Below are 17,625 nucleotides of genomic sequence, written 5' to 3'. Positions count from 1 at the left end.
GGCCTGTCGGTTAAGATATCAGCCTACCATTTTGGAAACCGTGGATTGAGCACTTCCAAGTCTCGCTTATGCCGGGTCCCATTTCTTACCACCCGGCCGCTCATCGTAAGGCCTAACCAAATATTTGAAGATTACAGAAAAAAAAAAGCCATCTTAGAATATACAGAGCGGAAAATTTTGTTTATTTGGTTATGGCAACTCAACACGTGGGCGATCTGCCGAGGGGAATGCCTTCCGGAAAAGCTTTTATGGGGAATTGACCCATAATTACGTTTTACAAACGTGAAGATAACTCGAAAAACTCCACGTAGCCAGCTCGTTAGAGAAGTGCAAGCCCGTGACCAAATACCAGTGTTTAGTGGTTTTATCCATTCGGCCATTGTTGGGCACCAGAGTAACAGGAGTTACAAATAAAAAAAAGAATAATGTATTCGTATAAATAAAAATGCTTTTGTATTTGGAAAATTTTCAGGATTATTTTAGAAAATATTAATAATTTATTGTACAATATATAAATTATATAGTACAAAAATTTAACATTTAACTTTTTATAAAATATTTATTATTCATTTTTTTTATATTTCGTTATTACAAATTGATAAATAAATTCCATTTTTATCAGTTTTATAAATTGTATCATAACTAAAACTTAATTTAACAAATAGCTCAAATGCTTTTAAAAATAGCAAATATGGAGGCGGCCATATTAATTCACAAACTAGATAAGAAAAAATAAAATTAATGAAATTTTAATAAAATCACATTTTAAATGTTCGTAATTATTTATTTTATTTTATTACAAATTATTTTATATTAATTTAAATGAGAAAATATTCGAAATTTAAGGAAATATATTTACTCTTTTTTTTTTTTTTTTGGCGAATTTAGGTCGGTAGTTCGCGTATTTTTTCAGCCATGTTTGGAATCTGTCAGTTCTCTAAGCCTTATTAGGAGTTGTGGAAATTGCTTTTATCGACATGTAGAAGATTTTTAAATATTAAAACTTGAAAATTAAAAATAGTTATCGACGTCATTTTCTCTCTATTGGTGTTTTCATTTCGTAAGTTAAATAATTATGTGTTTTGTTCTGTAAAATATGTGACGTAATATACATATTTTTTAAATTGAAATGTATGTAATTGACAATTTTTTTGAATGGGATGTAAATAATGAGGGACCTTCTGCATGCAGCAGTTTTCAATGTATTTTTCACGTAATTTTCTAGCATATATTTAGTTTCTGAGATAAAATGGAGAAAAACAGAAAAATTTTAAGACAATAATACAATTATTTTAAGAAAAAATATAAATAATTACTTCAAATAAAAAACAAAAAACTTACTTGGAAAGATTAATAGGTAGAAGCTACTTTTAGATGATTTATATATAAAAATAAATTACTTAAAGTATATATATTCAGTAAATATGTATTAAAATGGCTTAAAAGTAGCTTCTGCCATGTGAAATATACAGGATATCTAACTCTACCAAATTTTTTATCTTTATCTTATAATCAGAGCTGGATTTAGATTTGTCACAACAACACACGAAGCCCTTCCTTCCTTCTTTGCCAAGTAATAATTGGTAATGTGTGTGTGTGTACTGGGGTCCCTTTGAGTTAGAATAAATATTCTAACAGATTTTAATCATAAAAGTGATTGAGATGTGTAATCTTACACCGTCAGCTGTGGGATGTTTTGTCTGTCCTTTTTTTTTTTTTGATGCAATACTGTATTCTATAATCTACTTATAAAAGATCCAAACAGATACATCAATAAATTTTTATTTATTTATTTATTTGTCTTCAAGTTTTGTCCCCCTGGAAAATTTTCTGTGGATTCCCATGAAGTGCACTATGTGTAAACTGTCTGAGAATAGACCAAGACCCCTCTCATAATATGAGGCCATAAACTATAGATTTCTTAGCTTATACATAAATCTGGCTCTAATTATAATTATTATGTTAATTTAAAAGTAAATTATTCATATATAATAAAAGCTTTAAATACGAATCATTTTTCTTATAAGAATGTTGATAATTTGATTAAATAATGAATAGCAATACTTATCACCTTATTCATATAATAATTTTGGAATGGGATGAAGATTAATATATTATTTTTATAACCACTTAGAAGGATTTTCTTTTTGGACGAATAAACCAAAATGTCCTTCGAATCCGATGCTCATCCAAGTAATTCTTGAAGTTTAAGTGAGCGTCGGATTTTTTAGTTTGGTGAACTTAGTCTCTGCATTAAAGATTTTTTAGTTCAACTTCATTAATTAAAAAATTATACTAATTTACTTGTTTTATGGTTGTTTATTGTCATAACTAAATATTGTTTTCTTACCATTAAAAGTAACAGATATTATATCAGGCAAATATTGCTAGTTTTAGCTTTGTATTAATATCTGTGTTGTATTATTAATTAAAATAAGCACAAGTAATTGTGTTGTGTTTTATAATATTATTGTTACTTCTTTAATACTGTAAGTATAAAAGTAAGAATGCTGACTAGTAAGCCGTAGTGCTGGCAAGATTTATTTTAGAGGGGAGCAGTGGTTCACAATGGATGTTAATTGTATAATGTGATTGAAATTAATTACTGCTGTACACATAATTAATGAAACTTTGTAAGCTGATAAAGATTACTTTGTGCATTTATGAATGGAATAAAATTTCCATTATATTCTATTATTTTTTTCTATTTTCATAATTTTTTGTCTGAGCTATGGGTGCAGGTGTGCTACTTGCACCACCTCATAGCATTCTCGTTTCTAAATTTTCTTTAGGATACAATGGATAATTTGTTTTTTTTTTCTAGCATTTTGTTTTTTATGAATATGTAGATTTACACTTTTAATAGATTTTAAATAGGTCAACTCAGTAAATTGTGCCTGATTTAAGTTAGTAAGACTTTACTGAATCAATATATGGATTTCAACTAATAAAAATGAATCTAAATCTCAAGGGATTTTTTTTAATGGTAATATATCAAATTATTTTCTTACAAAGTATGCAAATTTTAAAATATTTTTAGTGATTATTTTTTGAAATTAAATACAGAAGTTTATTATATTCAATTTTTTGTGTATTTATATTGTAAAAAAATTTCTTAAAAATAATTTTAATATTTGCACACAAACATGAAGTAATGGAAACTAAACTAAAATCATTTGTTTCTAAAAATCATAATTACAACAGTTATTACTTATTATTATTTTATATTTATATTTAAGAATTCTTTCACTGATTAAATATACAGTTTGTGAATGAAATGTTCACATTTTGTTAGGAGCTCCATGCTTGTCCATCTCAGTTAATCCAACCCTGGCTTTTTGCATTGCTGCATTGTTTTATGATGCTTTTTCTTATTATGTTGCATTCATTCTTTATAAAAACAATATTAGTTTATATAACTTATATATTAATTGTAAATGACACTTAATAAAGAATAATTGAGGTTAAGACAAAAGAAAATATTGCAACTGAAAAAAATACAAATGAATTAATAGCAATAGAGTTTCTAAAAAATTAACAGCTGGGGCTTAAAAACACTGATGAAATTGTTGCATTTGTAAAGTGCCGAGAATTGAACTTTGACATGCCATAGTGCTTAAAATATTTGAATTTTTTAGTTTTTAGTAATGTCTCTTTTAGTTTGTACCTGATGTTCCCTTTTAACTGTTCTGTTTCATTTTTGTAAAAAGTCAAACATTTCATGTTAATGATTCAGTCAGTCAAGGCTAATATACTATAGCTTAGTGTTTCTCAATCTCTATTAAACGACTGTTAATGAATCGTCACACCCTTCAACGTAGTATCGTCCCCTTCACTTCAAAATTCCGATGCTGAGGGCCAAGGCTAACGCCAAATTCGTACTGCATTGAATAGACTAGTGACTGGTATAATGTTATTTGTTTAATTATTATACGATATAACGAATAAAATATCCAATTATTCTTAATATAATGTTTTACTATATCGCCCAGAAAATTGTTTTTCGCCCCCAAAATATAAATTGTTACTAATCGCCTCCTCAACATGGAAAAATGCCCACATGGGGCGATATTGCCCCTGTTGAGAAACACTGCTATAGCTTATAGATATTATACTGTAATAATTACTTTACACACAGAGGCAGTCAAGTAGCCTCTAAAGAAAGATCAACTCTTCCATGGTACTGTTAAATCCTTATGTCCATGAAAGGTATGAAGTTTAAGGATACATTTTTTATATATTCTCTTTTGAGAAATTTTCTATATTACTTTACTTTTAAATTTCAGTGAATTTATAAGTAATGTTTCTAATACTGATTAAAATCAGTAGCATAATCAGTGTTTAAATTTAATATGAATCACAACACATTTTAATAAATTTCACTTTTAATACATAATGGATTATATCAGTATTTTATACAAATATGTATAAAATACTGAGTCAATAATTAACTCTTTAATTAAATTATTTTTCTTGTATTTAGCATTTTTATTAAGTTTTATTATTATGAAGGAAGTTGAGCCTGAGGCTTCTCAGCTTCTCCATGCATAAGCCAGTGATTACAATTTGGAATATAGGCAGATTGAATCATGTTAATTTGATTTGACTGAGACAGTGCTTATATTAATAATTGCTTTGGGTAGTAAGCAAATTAAGTATAATTTTACTATTAATAAATCAGTTCTATTTTATTCCTGACACACGTTATTCTAATCATTTATCACGTGTAATCATTTATCTTGAATATAGGATTGAATATGAAAATTTGTTATAGAAACAATAAAGACCTGTTATAAAAATATAAATATCATATATTGAATATATTCTAGAAAATGAGAGAGAATACAAATCAGGAAAAAAAATGGATTGTACTGAAGGACATGTGTCTTTCTCCCTTACTTATAACAAATTATTTAACAATTTCATTCATTCTGTTAAATATATTTGATTATTGAGATGGAGTGATAGTAAAGCCTCTTCTGTATAGTATTTCTATATAGAAGTAAATTCATTCTTAAAATTTAATCAGTTGATTTTTGTTAAACTTTGCCATTTTACATAATATGAGATAAAGAAATTAAAAACTGTAATAAAAATCTGGGGTCCATGATTTTATTTCTGAGATACAGTGTGTTCAAAGTGGCAATATCTCTGCTATGGTAGTGACAAAGTGATGGTTATAGATGGCCCCAAAACAATATCATTTGACTTGCTAGCACTTTAACTCACTTCTTAGTTTATGTTTGGATAGAAAATGATCTCTGCCTAATATTCATCATTTTTGACATGCATCTTCACTAATTTAAATATTAATATTATATATTAGTTTATCATTTGTATTATCATCCACAAGAAAATGCTTCAAAAGTTACTCTTCATATTTTAGAAGAGACATATAGCTTTAGTATTTTAATGATAAATTTCTTTAAGAAAAATGCATGAATATGAATTGAATAAATTTTACTAATATAATTGATAAATAAGTGAAATAATTTTAGGTAATCAAAACTTCAAATAATGCTTTATCTTTTTATTATATCAGTAGAAGGAGAAATATTTGGCTTTTAAGATTTTGATGAATGAATATAAATTGACTTAACAACAGGCTTATTAGACATTATTACATACATTTTTATTTTAATATAATACAGTGTGTCCCTTATTTACAAGTACTGTACTCAATATTTGAGAATTTAATACAAAGAAGATTGTTTTGTTTTCTCTTTCTAACCCACTTACAAGATAAAATACTTGTTATAACAAGTGTTGGCTGATATTTATGAGAATAAAATATTCTAATCACAAGTACAACAAGATTGAAATTTCCACATTCTGTGATTAGATAGTTTGTAGATTCCAATCTGTCTTTTTTGTTTTATTCATGTTCACTAGTGCTATTCAGTCCAATGCAATTTTGTAGTTTAGTGAACTTTGTCTGTACATTACAGATTCTTTAGTTGGCAGTTAGAAAAATTTTTTCGTTAATGAAGTTGTATTTTACTTGTTTTCTGGTTATTTAGTGTTGTAACTTAAGTATTGTTTTCTTACCATTAAATAAATTTCTGACAGTTTATATATTTGTTTTGTATTAGTTCCTTTTATATCAGTGAATAAATTAATCAATGCTTTTATTTATTTTACTTCATTTAGACTAATTGGTTGATAGCTTAGTAGATTTTTTGTCTTAATTCATTTGAGAAACATAAGGTAGGATGAATGGGTTATCCAGAATAAGGTACAGATTTCAGTCATCAGAAATAATGGAAAAGTCTGTCCCTATTTACAAGAATTTGATTTATGAGATATTTTCAGGAATAAGGTGCATTTATAAATTGAGGTCAGACTGTATAATCAAATGCATAGATCAGTTAAATTTTAATAGATTTATTATTTTCTAAAGTTTAAAAAGTTTGTGATGAAACCTGCAATTTGGTGTTAGTATTTAATAGTAAAAAAATTTATATATTGCATCAATGTAAGAATTTGGGTCAATGCAACAATTGTATTAAAATTTAAATTGCTATTTACTATAATTTATGAATAGTGTGTTAATAGTATATATTTTTATTTGAAATTAGATGATTTATTACTGATGTTTAAAACAGTAAATGTGTTTTCTGATTAAATATTATTTTGCTATAATATATAGTATAAGTTTACTCCAGAAATTGATATGTGGTTCTGTATTGTTTTAATAATCTCTTGATAAACATAGGAATTAAGTTCCACTTATATTGGATAAAATTACGATGCTCAAATATCATAGGGAAAGAAATAGTATTACAGTATATTATAGCAGGGGTGGGCAAGCAAGAGTTCAGTGGGAGTGGAAATGTAGGTTTTGCAAAATGCATGAGAGCCACAGTTCTGTACTGCAATTTTATTATATAATATAAATATAATATAAAACAAATATTGAATTTTTTTAATAAACATATTTTCACAAAACTGTGGAAATAAAATTATGAAAATAATAATAATAAGCAGAAATTAACACTTTCAGCAAGAGCCGCATGTAACTCAAAAAGAGCCACATTTCCCATGTGTGTATTATAGTATACAAATATAAATGCTTATAGGCTATAATTGTCTAAAACGGTGGTTCTTAAAGTAAGATTCATAAACCACTTGAGGTCTGTAAACATATGCCAAGTGGTCTGCTGATTAACCTAATCATTTTTCTAAAATGCAATTCTATCATGTTTTAGCCAGAGAAAAGAACATTTTCTTGCATCACTTATCTCAAGTTATTGGATGGACAAAACATTTTGGTGCACAACCTATCATTATCTAAGGTGATATTTACAGAATAAGAAGTGGATTGGAGCAAAGGTGGTATGCAGTTCATCTGTGACTTGCTTTAAATAATGGTCCAAGAATCAATAACTTTGAGAACCATTGTTCTAAAATACATTTTACTTTTTGAACATAAAAAATATATGGTTCACAAATGTGATGATTGCAATTATCTACTGTAAAATCATAAAAGTAATAAACTCCATTTAATCAAAAGATAGTATTTTATTATTTTAGTAATGTCTGGACTGAGTGTGAACACAGCAGTTTATTAAATAAAAATATCCTATCCAAAATAGAATTTACATAACATAATTTCAAACATCATTCTGATTAATTGAAAAGAAATCATTATTCAGATATATATGTTTGAAATATAATTGAAATATGACTATATTTTCAAATTGTATATTATAATAATCATATGATAAAATAACTAGGATAGTTAAGGCTTTCACTATGTTATAATTTGGTGATTGAGCTAATTAATCTATACTAATATTATAAAGAGGTAGTTTGTAAGTTTGGATGTAGGAGGTAATCTCCGAAACTACTCATCCGATTTCAAAAATTCTTTCACCAATATTTAGAATTGACCTTCAGGGTGGACATAGGCTGTATATTATTCTGTTAAACATTCATATAAATTAAAAGATGTCATCTAGATCAGTCTGATGTAGGTAAGCATTACATTTTTGGTGTCATCAGGTGGCTAGGGACAAGACACGTACATATACGAGATAGGTAATCGTGTGAAGCAGTCGCATGGTCAGCGAGATATGCAGTGCACGTGTCCAAACTTGTATATTATATAGATGTCGAAATTCCCCCCCACAGGGGAATGGGACAAAATTAAGGCTTACCGTGAAGAACTCTGCTTCTATTATACTATTTTAGATGCAGTTTTTTGCATTTTTGATCACGTTTTAATAGGGTACATCAAGAGAATGTACACTAAGAAGGGATTTTTCAAAATTCCCTCTCGCGGGGAGGGTTATACATTTATAATATTGATGATACATTTTGAGCCACAGCAATGCATGGCTGGGTACAGCTAGTTTATTAATAAATTGCATATTTCACTGAAAGAAGACAAATCATTTGTTGATAGCCTAACAATAAATTTGAATTAAATTTTGTCATCTGGAAAAAACTTTTACTTTAGTTTTACATCTAGGAGACATGCCAGTTATGTTAGATTTTTTAGTTTGGGATCTATATAAGTGTATATATTAATTGTAGACTGTTATATAACTATAAATGCTTCATCAGCTTTAACTTACATTTTTAATTCATGAATTTTTAATACAGTTAATATTCATTCAGAATTTGTATTGAATGAATGATTGTTGTTTGTGTTGTGCCAAACCAAACAATCACCTTTAATTTAATTGAGCTATTCTTTGTAACAGAAAATAGCCTAATTAATTATGGCAATCATTTGGTTTACTATTAATATATTTAGCTTTGGGATGTTTATATATGTATTGTGCATATATTATTATTATATTGTGCTTGATTTTAAAACTTTGAATAGTTTATTATAATATTTATTTATGATTTACTAAATTCATTAATGAGTTATATTTCTACTACATTAATTTATGATGATTAACAAAATTACTATATTCACATCTTTATTATTTTAATTTTATATTGTAGTATAACTGAAAACTATTAGACTTTTTCCTGGTCCTTTAACCTTCTGTTGATGTGCTGGAAAAGTTGTTGATAATTAACCTAGTCAACACTTTCATATATTTTATTTAATTTAGAATCATTGCTTGACAGATAAATAGGTGTTTTGTAGCACTACAATTTTACTTAAAGAGCATGGGTAGGCTGATTGGATTATATTGAAATTGGGTTCAAATTTTGACTATATGAAACAAGGGTTTCCATATTTACTGGAGATTATTTTATGAGAGTTTTTAGGAATGAGATACAATTGTAGATCAGAATTACACTATAATAGTACTACTACTTAATAGCAATTATATTTATTTGAAAAAATATTAATACATATTGTATATGCATGATAACTTGAACTGTGGNTTGATTGTCGTGCGTAGATTGTCTTATGGTGGAAGCTTGGTCTAGATCAGGCATGGCCAACATACGGCCCGCAGGCCAGACCGGGCCCGTCTAATGAATTTATGTGGCCCGCAATCAATCTTTCAATATTAGGTATTGAAGTCTGAATAGCTCAATGAAAAATTCTGACACCTAAAAAAATGTCAACAACTCTCTGTGCATTTAGAGTTAACCCTCCATTACAAATCTCTTAAGTACAGCATAGAATGTTGATAAAGCATGATAATGTGAAAAATGTATCTGTAATCTCTATCTACAATTCAGTCTCTACAGGGTGACACAACAATGAGATCTCGCACCACCTCAAAATCTTCCTAGGGCAGCCTCTGGTTCGGCCCATGGAAAAGTTTTCTTTCTAATCTGGCCCGGGGGGCAAAAACTGTTGTCCACCCATGGTCTAGATGGACTCGGATGTCATCGTCCATGGCATACCTGACTAGGGCAGTGTTATGTTTAAAAACATTCCAATTTCCACATTCCTATTTAAAGAATCCTGAGGAAGGTCTCCTAAGTAGATTGAAAACATTAGCGGTTGCAATTGATTAACGAATTTGCAATTAATTATCCTGGAATTTTTTAAGGTTCAATTCATTGCTATTTTGTATAATATATTCCAGGCTTGCAGAGTTTGAGATAACTTTTTGTTCAAGAAAAATTGTCATTTTTGCTATCATATTTTGTTAGTCTGTCAAGTAGAGTAGATGAATAGAAATAATTCAAAAAGAGAAAGATAAATAGAAAAATTCAAATATATTAAATTTTAATAAATGAAAATAGAGAGTTTTTTGTTATGTATTAATAACAAACATACTTAAATACATTTTAATAAATTATTTTTTTAGGTAATGCTTTAAAATGTGGCATGAAGCAAGAAAGCAAGAGAAGAAAATCAGGGGGATGATGGTTGATTATAAGAGGAGGGCTGAAAGAAGAAGAGAATATTATGAAAAAATCGTATGATCTTACTCTTGTTAAACTTAATATTTTTAGTGCTTTTTATAAAAATAAAATAAAATGCCATTTATAAAAATAATTGTCATTGTGAAAGCTGAATTTAATCAACACAAAAACATGCTTATTACATCTAGTTAGCATGCATACATTTATACATACATTAGTGATGGCATACATAACAGTCATGTTAAGATAACAACAAAATGATATCACTAGATTAGTTTTCTAGCTAAAATTCTCCTAATTAATATACAGTAGTGTGTCATTTATCCGAAAGCTGATCAACCAAAACGTCGACTAACTGAAAGTGTTCCAGTCAGACTGTGTTGTGCTGAATCGAACGTTTTTGATACTAGATAAATTTCCAAAATATAATTTTTTTTGTTTTTATATTTTTCAATATATTTATTATGTTCGTACAAAATAAAAAAATAATTTTTAACGATACAATAGCCACAATTATTATTTTAAAAGATTTACATTAGGTTTAACATCGATGAAAATTCAATGCAAAGCAACACTCAACAGAGAAAAATTTCAACATGGGATAGGTTAATATATTTTTTCATACATAATCGGTTATCCAAAAAATAAGTTATCCGAATAACCCCAGTCCCCAATTGATTCAGATAAATGATGCTCTACTGTAATAAATATAATGTAATTTGGACTAGAAATAGGCAGTTAGGCCACCATCTTATATTAAGTTTATTATAAAATTAGTGTAGTTATTAAATTTAGTACAAAAGTGCAGCTTAACCTTTGATCTTAATTACATTGGCTACAAATTCTAGCCCAAAAGTTAATCTAGACATCATTTAGTACTTATGTGCTTGGTTGCCTGTATGTATGTAACAAGAAAAATGGATCAAAATAAAAATGCTTGCATAAAATTTCGTAGGGTAGACCTAACTTTAGTCTTCTGCTTTTATGACTGGCATGATATTATACCAAATACTATCAAATATTATCAGCTTAAATTAATTGACAAATAATATGTATCAATAATTAAAGTAATTTTAATAAAGTATATTAAAACAAATAGAAATTTTAAAATTATATTAATTTTTATTTATCTAAATTATTTAGCAATTATAAAGCCAATATTATGACTCATTTTATTGTAAATTAAATATTTTCATTCAGAATAAAATATTAGTTTTTTTCTTAGAAACAGGATCCTGCACAATTCTTACAAGTCCATGGAAGACCATGTAAAATACATTTAGATCCTGCTGTTGCATTAGCTGCAGATAGTCCAGCAACAATGTATGTTATTTATTATAATTTAGATTGTTATAGTGTTGGTATTAGGAAAATTATTTTAAATTATCGATATTTCTTTTAAAATCGACGTCTTTCTTTCTTTCCCTCCCTCCCTCTGTGCTTTTTTTGTAATAAATGCATTGTATATCTTTTTGTTTTTATTAATAGTAGCATTGTATATATTAATTCCCCCCCACAGGGGAATGGGACAAAATTAAGGCTTACCGTGAAGAACTCTGCTTCTATTATACTATTTTAGATGCAGATTTTTGCATTTTTGATCACGTTTTAATAGGGTACATCAAGAGAATGTACACTAAGAAGGGATTTTTCAAAATTCCCTCTCGCGGGGAGGGTTATACATTTATAATATTGATGATACATTTTGAGCCACAGCAATGCATGGCTGGGTACAGCTAGTTTATTAATAAATTGCATATTTCACTGAAAGAAGACAAATCATTTGTTGATAGCCTAACAATAAATTTGAATTAAATTTTGTCATCTGGAAAAAACTTTTACTTTAGTTTTACATCTAGGAGACATGCCAGTTATGTTAGATTTTTTAGTTTGGGATCTATATAAGTGTATATATTAATTGTAGACTGTTATATAACTATAAATGCTTCATCAGCTTTAACTTACATTTTTAATTCATGAATTTTTAATACAGTTAATATTCATTCAGAATTTGTATTGAATGAATGATTGTTGTTTGTGTTGTGCCAAACCAAACAATCACCTTTAATTTAATTGAGCTATTCTTTGTAACAGAAAATAGCCTAATTAATTATGGCAATCATTTGGTTTACTATTAATATATTTAGCTTTGGGATGTTTATATATGTATTGTGCATATATTATTATTATATTGTGCTTGATTTTAAAACTTTGAATAGTTTATTATAATATTTATTTATGATTTACTAAATTCATTAATGAGTTATATTTCTACTACATTAATTTATGATGATTAATTTTTTACAAAATAGCAATGAATTGAACCTTAAAAAATTCCAGGATAATTAATTGCAAATTTGTTNAATTTGAATAGTTACGGCAAAAGAATGTAATAAATTTAAATCATTTCATGAATTTTGATTTTAAACCTAATGAGTATTATGTTAAGTGCAAACAGTTATAAATTTTTTGAAAATCCAAAACAAATTTATAATTGCTTTATGTCAGCAAATATGATAAAAGTATAATTTAACCATAAGGTTTTTTTAGTATAGTTACATTCATATTATTAATTCTTTTGTTTTTAGTGGATAAAATTGTAATATCATTTTTAGAAAATTTTCCTTTATTTATATCTTGATACTTTTTAACAATTTCACAATAATCAAAAATGTATATACACAGTCCAGTCACATTAATATGACCACCTGTCAAAAGCCAGAATAACCACCTTTCGCAGCACGGACCACTGCCAGACGTGCAGGAAGAGAGTCAATGAGGTTCTGGAAGGTACTTGCAGGGATGTGGAGCCTTGCCGACTCGAGTGCCCTGGCCAGCTGCGCTAGGTTGCGTGGTTGAGGATCCATGGCACGAACAACCCAATCGAGATTGGTCCCACAGTTTCTTGATTGGGTTTAAGTCCAGGGAGTTTGGTGGCCAGGGGAGTAGGGTAAACTCATTCTTATGCTCTTTGAACCCTGCACGTACACTGCAAGTTGTATGACATGTTGCATTGTCCTGCTAGTAGATGCCATCATTCTGAAGAAAAACAGTCTGCATGTAGGGATGAACATGGTCCTCAAGGACAGATCTGTACTTCTGTTGATCCATCGTGCCTTCCACAATGATCAGTGCACCTAGAGAATGCTATGAAAACATTCCCCAGACCATAATGCTCCCTCCTCCAGCTTCGACCCTTGCAGCAATTGTTGCAGGGTGTTTGCTTTCAGATGCCTCGCGCCATATATGCCAATGTCCATCTGTCCGATGGAGCATAAAACGTGATTCATTGGAAAAAGCCACCTGTCACCACTCAGTGGATGTCAAGTTGCCGTACTGGCATGCAAATTCCAGCCTTCATCGCCAATGAACAGGAGTCAGCATAAGTGCTTTAACCAGGCGTCTGCTGTGGAGGCCCATACACAGCAATGTTCACCGAACTGTACTCAGTGCGTTTTACCTGTCAATGTGTCAGCCATCTTGTTTTGCCAGTGTGGTTAATATAGACCCGACGTCTCTCGCTTAGGGGGGTCGACCTTAGGTGAAAAGGTTACGACTCCCGCCTTGCCCGTGATCTGTCAGGATGATGCGAGAAAGTCTTTTTACGTTTGGGAGTAGTGGTTTGCTGGATGCTGAGAGACTCACACAGAGACCGAATTTACAAAATTAACGTGTTTATTTTTAGAAAGGCATGCTTACAATGATCGAAACAATCGGGATTGTAGCCTTTACTCCTACAATCACGATCTGTGTTGACCGGACTGTTTTCTTCTAACCTCCCCGTGTCCTCGAAGCTATAACTAGAACGGGCTTATAAGTATTTACTAACGATTCCTTCAACTTCCATCAAACCTAAACGCGTTTTCTCAGCAGCTGCATATATGTGCAACAAATTAAGAAGCAGACTTGGTGATGAGACACAGGATGCGTTGTTATTTCTCAGATCATATTTTCGCAATTCAAATTAGAATGTTCCTATTAGATTAGTTTTCTTTATATTTAAGAAAAATGTGACTGATTAATATTATTTTTAAATACTTTTTGCTAAGAAACTTACTTTACTACCTACTTACTAGGTTGTTATATGAAAGTAGTCTATTTAGTCGATGTTAAGAGAGATTTTTGTTAGTTTTCAACGTTCATTTGCATAGTTTGTTACATAAAGGTTTTTTCAATTTATGTGAGTTTAAAGAGATCTCAGTGATGCTTAAAAAAAATAAATTTAACATGAAGACTGAGTGATTTTAAGTCTGGTTAGTCTGACTCTGAGTCTGATTAGTTAGAATGATTAAATTAGCTAGGTGTATACTGTAAAATATGTTGATTTTTGTCTAAATTTTGATTTATTGATTTCTGTAAGATTTTCTTATTTTTTATTAACCCTCAATACCGAAATAATCCCGGGATCCCGGGATTGATTAAGTATAATCCCGAAATACCGGGATTAAAAATAAGGACCGGGATCGAATTTCCTACCCATGGTGTACCACATTTGCCATGTCGCTGATTTTGGATAGTGCCATTTTGCCATGCATGGTATACTTTTACCAAGGCAGCACGTGAACAGTTTACAAAATTAGCCGTTTCAGAAATGCTTCCATCCCTGGCCCAGAAGCCAATGATCGTGCCCTTTTGGACATCTGATAAATTGCATCGTACATCCATTACGCCATGATTGCAGTGTGTTTTGCTTACCTCAGATATCCTTCATATACCCTCCACTGCAATGTGTTGCTACCTGCCATTTGTGATTAGTTATTTCATGTTGATATCAACAGTAAGGGTGGTCACATTAATGTGACTGGACTGTGTATATTTTATATATATATATATATATATACACACACACACACACACTTTATTTTCTGTAGTATAATTACAAAAAGAACTGGTCGGTTTTTATTTCATAAACAATTAACTAACTCTACTATTGTGATGCTTCATCTCTATTATAAAATTACATTCGTGTGACTTCTTGCAATTGCTTCGTGTCTCATTGTTAATCTCCAAAATTTATTAATGGCTGTTATTATCTGCCTGCAATACTAGACTGGTGTAATAAGTCTAGTATTGCAGGCAGATAATAACAGCCATTAATAAATTTTGGAGATTAGTCTCACTCACTGATATGAAATGTTTTGAGTACAATTCAGACTTCTTAGGAAAAAATAAAATGCTGCAAGTGAGAGGTAACTTCAAATGCATCACAAAATCTGAAAAATCCAAAATTGTAAAGTCAACTGTTTTAGCAAAAGTCAACATTTGACCCTTGATGTCTATAATGTCATCTGAGCTGTCAATTAACCTAAACACCATCTATTTTTTAAAAAGCTTTAATTTTAAATTTTGTTGTAATAGTTCTAACATTTTCTTGTCTTACCATCATTTATTCTGTATTAAATTTTTTATTTTACAATTATTTACTAAATTGTAAATAAATTGTAAAATATTTAATATTTACAAAGAAATGCTATATTGTAAATTGCAACTTAGATATGAAGGGTGTTGCAAAGCAATGTGAATCACTGGTGTTGGACTGTTTACAAGTCTGTGATAAATTCCCTAGTAAGATTATAAAATGTTCATAGTCTAATATAGGTTGTTTTGTTGTAATTGGTAAGCATATAAATAATAATAGAAATCAGTTGTTATTAAATTATGATTTAATCATGAAAAATCATTAAATAATTATTGATCTATTATCATGAAAAATTCATTTTGAAAAATGTAATTAAGAAGTGATAACTTGCACCTAAATACGGTTTATTTTTATTACTGAATTACTTTCAGTTAAACCTATTTTTGTTTTTTATATTTTTGATTTATTCTGTGACATTTAAAATATCAATCTTACAAATGAGCTGAGATGATGATTAAGTGGAAAGTGTTGAAATTTGATTATAACTGTTTTATGAAGAGTTTCATACACTTATGTAATGTCTGTAAATAGCAAATTAAATTAGTGCTGCAAAAGAAATTGAATATAGTTTTGGATTATAATTTAAATTTATATACAAATTTTGTAACTTAATAAATATTTTTAAAATATAAGTAAATATTTAACAAAGATATCATTTTTATTACAAAACTTATTATTACTTATTTTTTTTTTTTTTATTAAAGATTGTCTGCAGAAGAAATGTTTGAAGATAGACAAGTATGCTATGAAAGATATCGTACACTGGTACAAAATGATTTTTTGGGTGGTAAATATTCCTAAGTTTTATATATTGAAATTTTATTATTTCTTATCTACTTTTAATAAAAGTTTTTGATTTTTGTACAGTATCGGAAGATAAATTTCTCTATCAAATTTATTTGGAGGAACATTTTGGACCTGTTGTAAAGTCTACTGCTGAAGAAGACAAAAAAAGGTTAGATATGATTGTTTTTCGTTAGTTGTAACCTTATGAATTCTGTATGATGTAAATTTTTGATACACACTATGTTAAAAAAATGATATTGTCAATTCTTTAACTTGAAACTAATGTAGTGTTATTAAGTTCTATTGAACATTTTTTTCAAAAATTAATGTTTAATGAAAACTCCTACCATGTTTCCCCGAAAATAAGACAGTGTCTTATATTAAATTTTGCTCTGAAAAATGCGCTAGGTCTTATTTTTAGGGAATGTCTTATTTTTTCCAAGAAGAAGAATTCACATTTATTATTGAACAAAAAAAATTCCTAAATCGAACTTAGACGAGAGTGACGTATATCCGGTGTGTCCAACTGTCGCCTTTTTATAGCGTCAACATCGGACTCGATGACCAATTAGTGCTTACTGAACCGTAGCACTATGCAAATGTCATGTGGCGTGATTCCCAGCCGACCAATTAGCCATCACCAGCCATAACGTTATGCAAATCTGTGATTCCCAAGACATAGTCTTATGCAAATCATGCCGTGTGGCGTAATTGTCTGTTGACCAATCAGTGGCTGTACTTTCCAAAAGCCAACGGCCACTTTCAACCATCTGTCCATGACCGTTACGACTAAAAAAACTTCGCTAGGTCTTACTTTCAGAGGGAGGTCTTATATTTCGCAATTCAGCAAAACCTGTGCTAGGTCTTATTTTCGGGGAAACACAGTAGTGTTACACTCTAAGCTCTACTTCTATACATTGTCAAAAATAATTTGCTTTTTAATAATAATAGTAATATGTTTAAAATGAATTTATTTGGCAATAAATATCTGAATTAAAATTTCTGATTGATGATATTCCTTATTTAGTTAACTTTGCAAGATTATTTTTATATATAGGGCATTGATGCTGTTAAATTTTGATAGTTAAGGTCAAAGGGTTGGGGAAATGGGTCATATCCTTGAGTGGGGT

General features: G+C 29.2%; 1 protein-coding gene across 1 annotated transcript in view; it reads left to right on the top strand.

Moving 5' to 3' along the window:
- The first annotated feature begins 904 nt into the window (after positions 1 to 904).
- Positions 905 to 17,625, top strand: part of LOC111618895 (CLK4-associating serine/arginine rich protein-like) — a 71,542-nt gene continuing 54,821 nt past the window's right edge. Inside the window, exons 1-5 of the mRNA XM_023360521.1 lie at positions 905 to 1,060; positions 10,233 to 10,344; positions 11,516 to 11,613; positions 16,414 to 16,496; positions 16,577 to 16,664. Of these exons, the coding sequence (XP_023216289.1) occupies positions 10,246 to 10,344; positions 11,516 to 11,613; positions 16,414 to 16,496; positions 16,577 to 16,664 (368 nt within the window). The 5' untranslated portion in view covers positions 905 to 1,060; positions 10,233 to 10,245. The remainder of the gene's footprint in view (positions 1,061 to 10,232; positions 10,345 to 11,515; positions 11,614 to 16,413; positions 16,497 to 16,576; positions 16,665 to 17,625) is intronic.

The sequence above is a fragment of the Centruroides sculpturatus genome, unplaced genomic scaffold, assembly GCF_000671375.1.
Source record: "Centruroides sculpturatus isolate CEXI.00-Female unplaced genomic scaffold, Cexi_2.0 scaffold58, whole genome shotgun sequence".
NCBI classification, from domain to species: Eukaryota; Metazoa; Arthropoda; class Arachnida; order Scorpiones; family Buthidae; genus Centruroides; species Centruroides sculpturatus.
The sequence above is the reverse complement of the archived record's forward strand: the minus strand, read 5'-3'. Positions and strand labels throughout refer to the sequence as shown.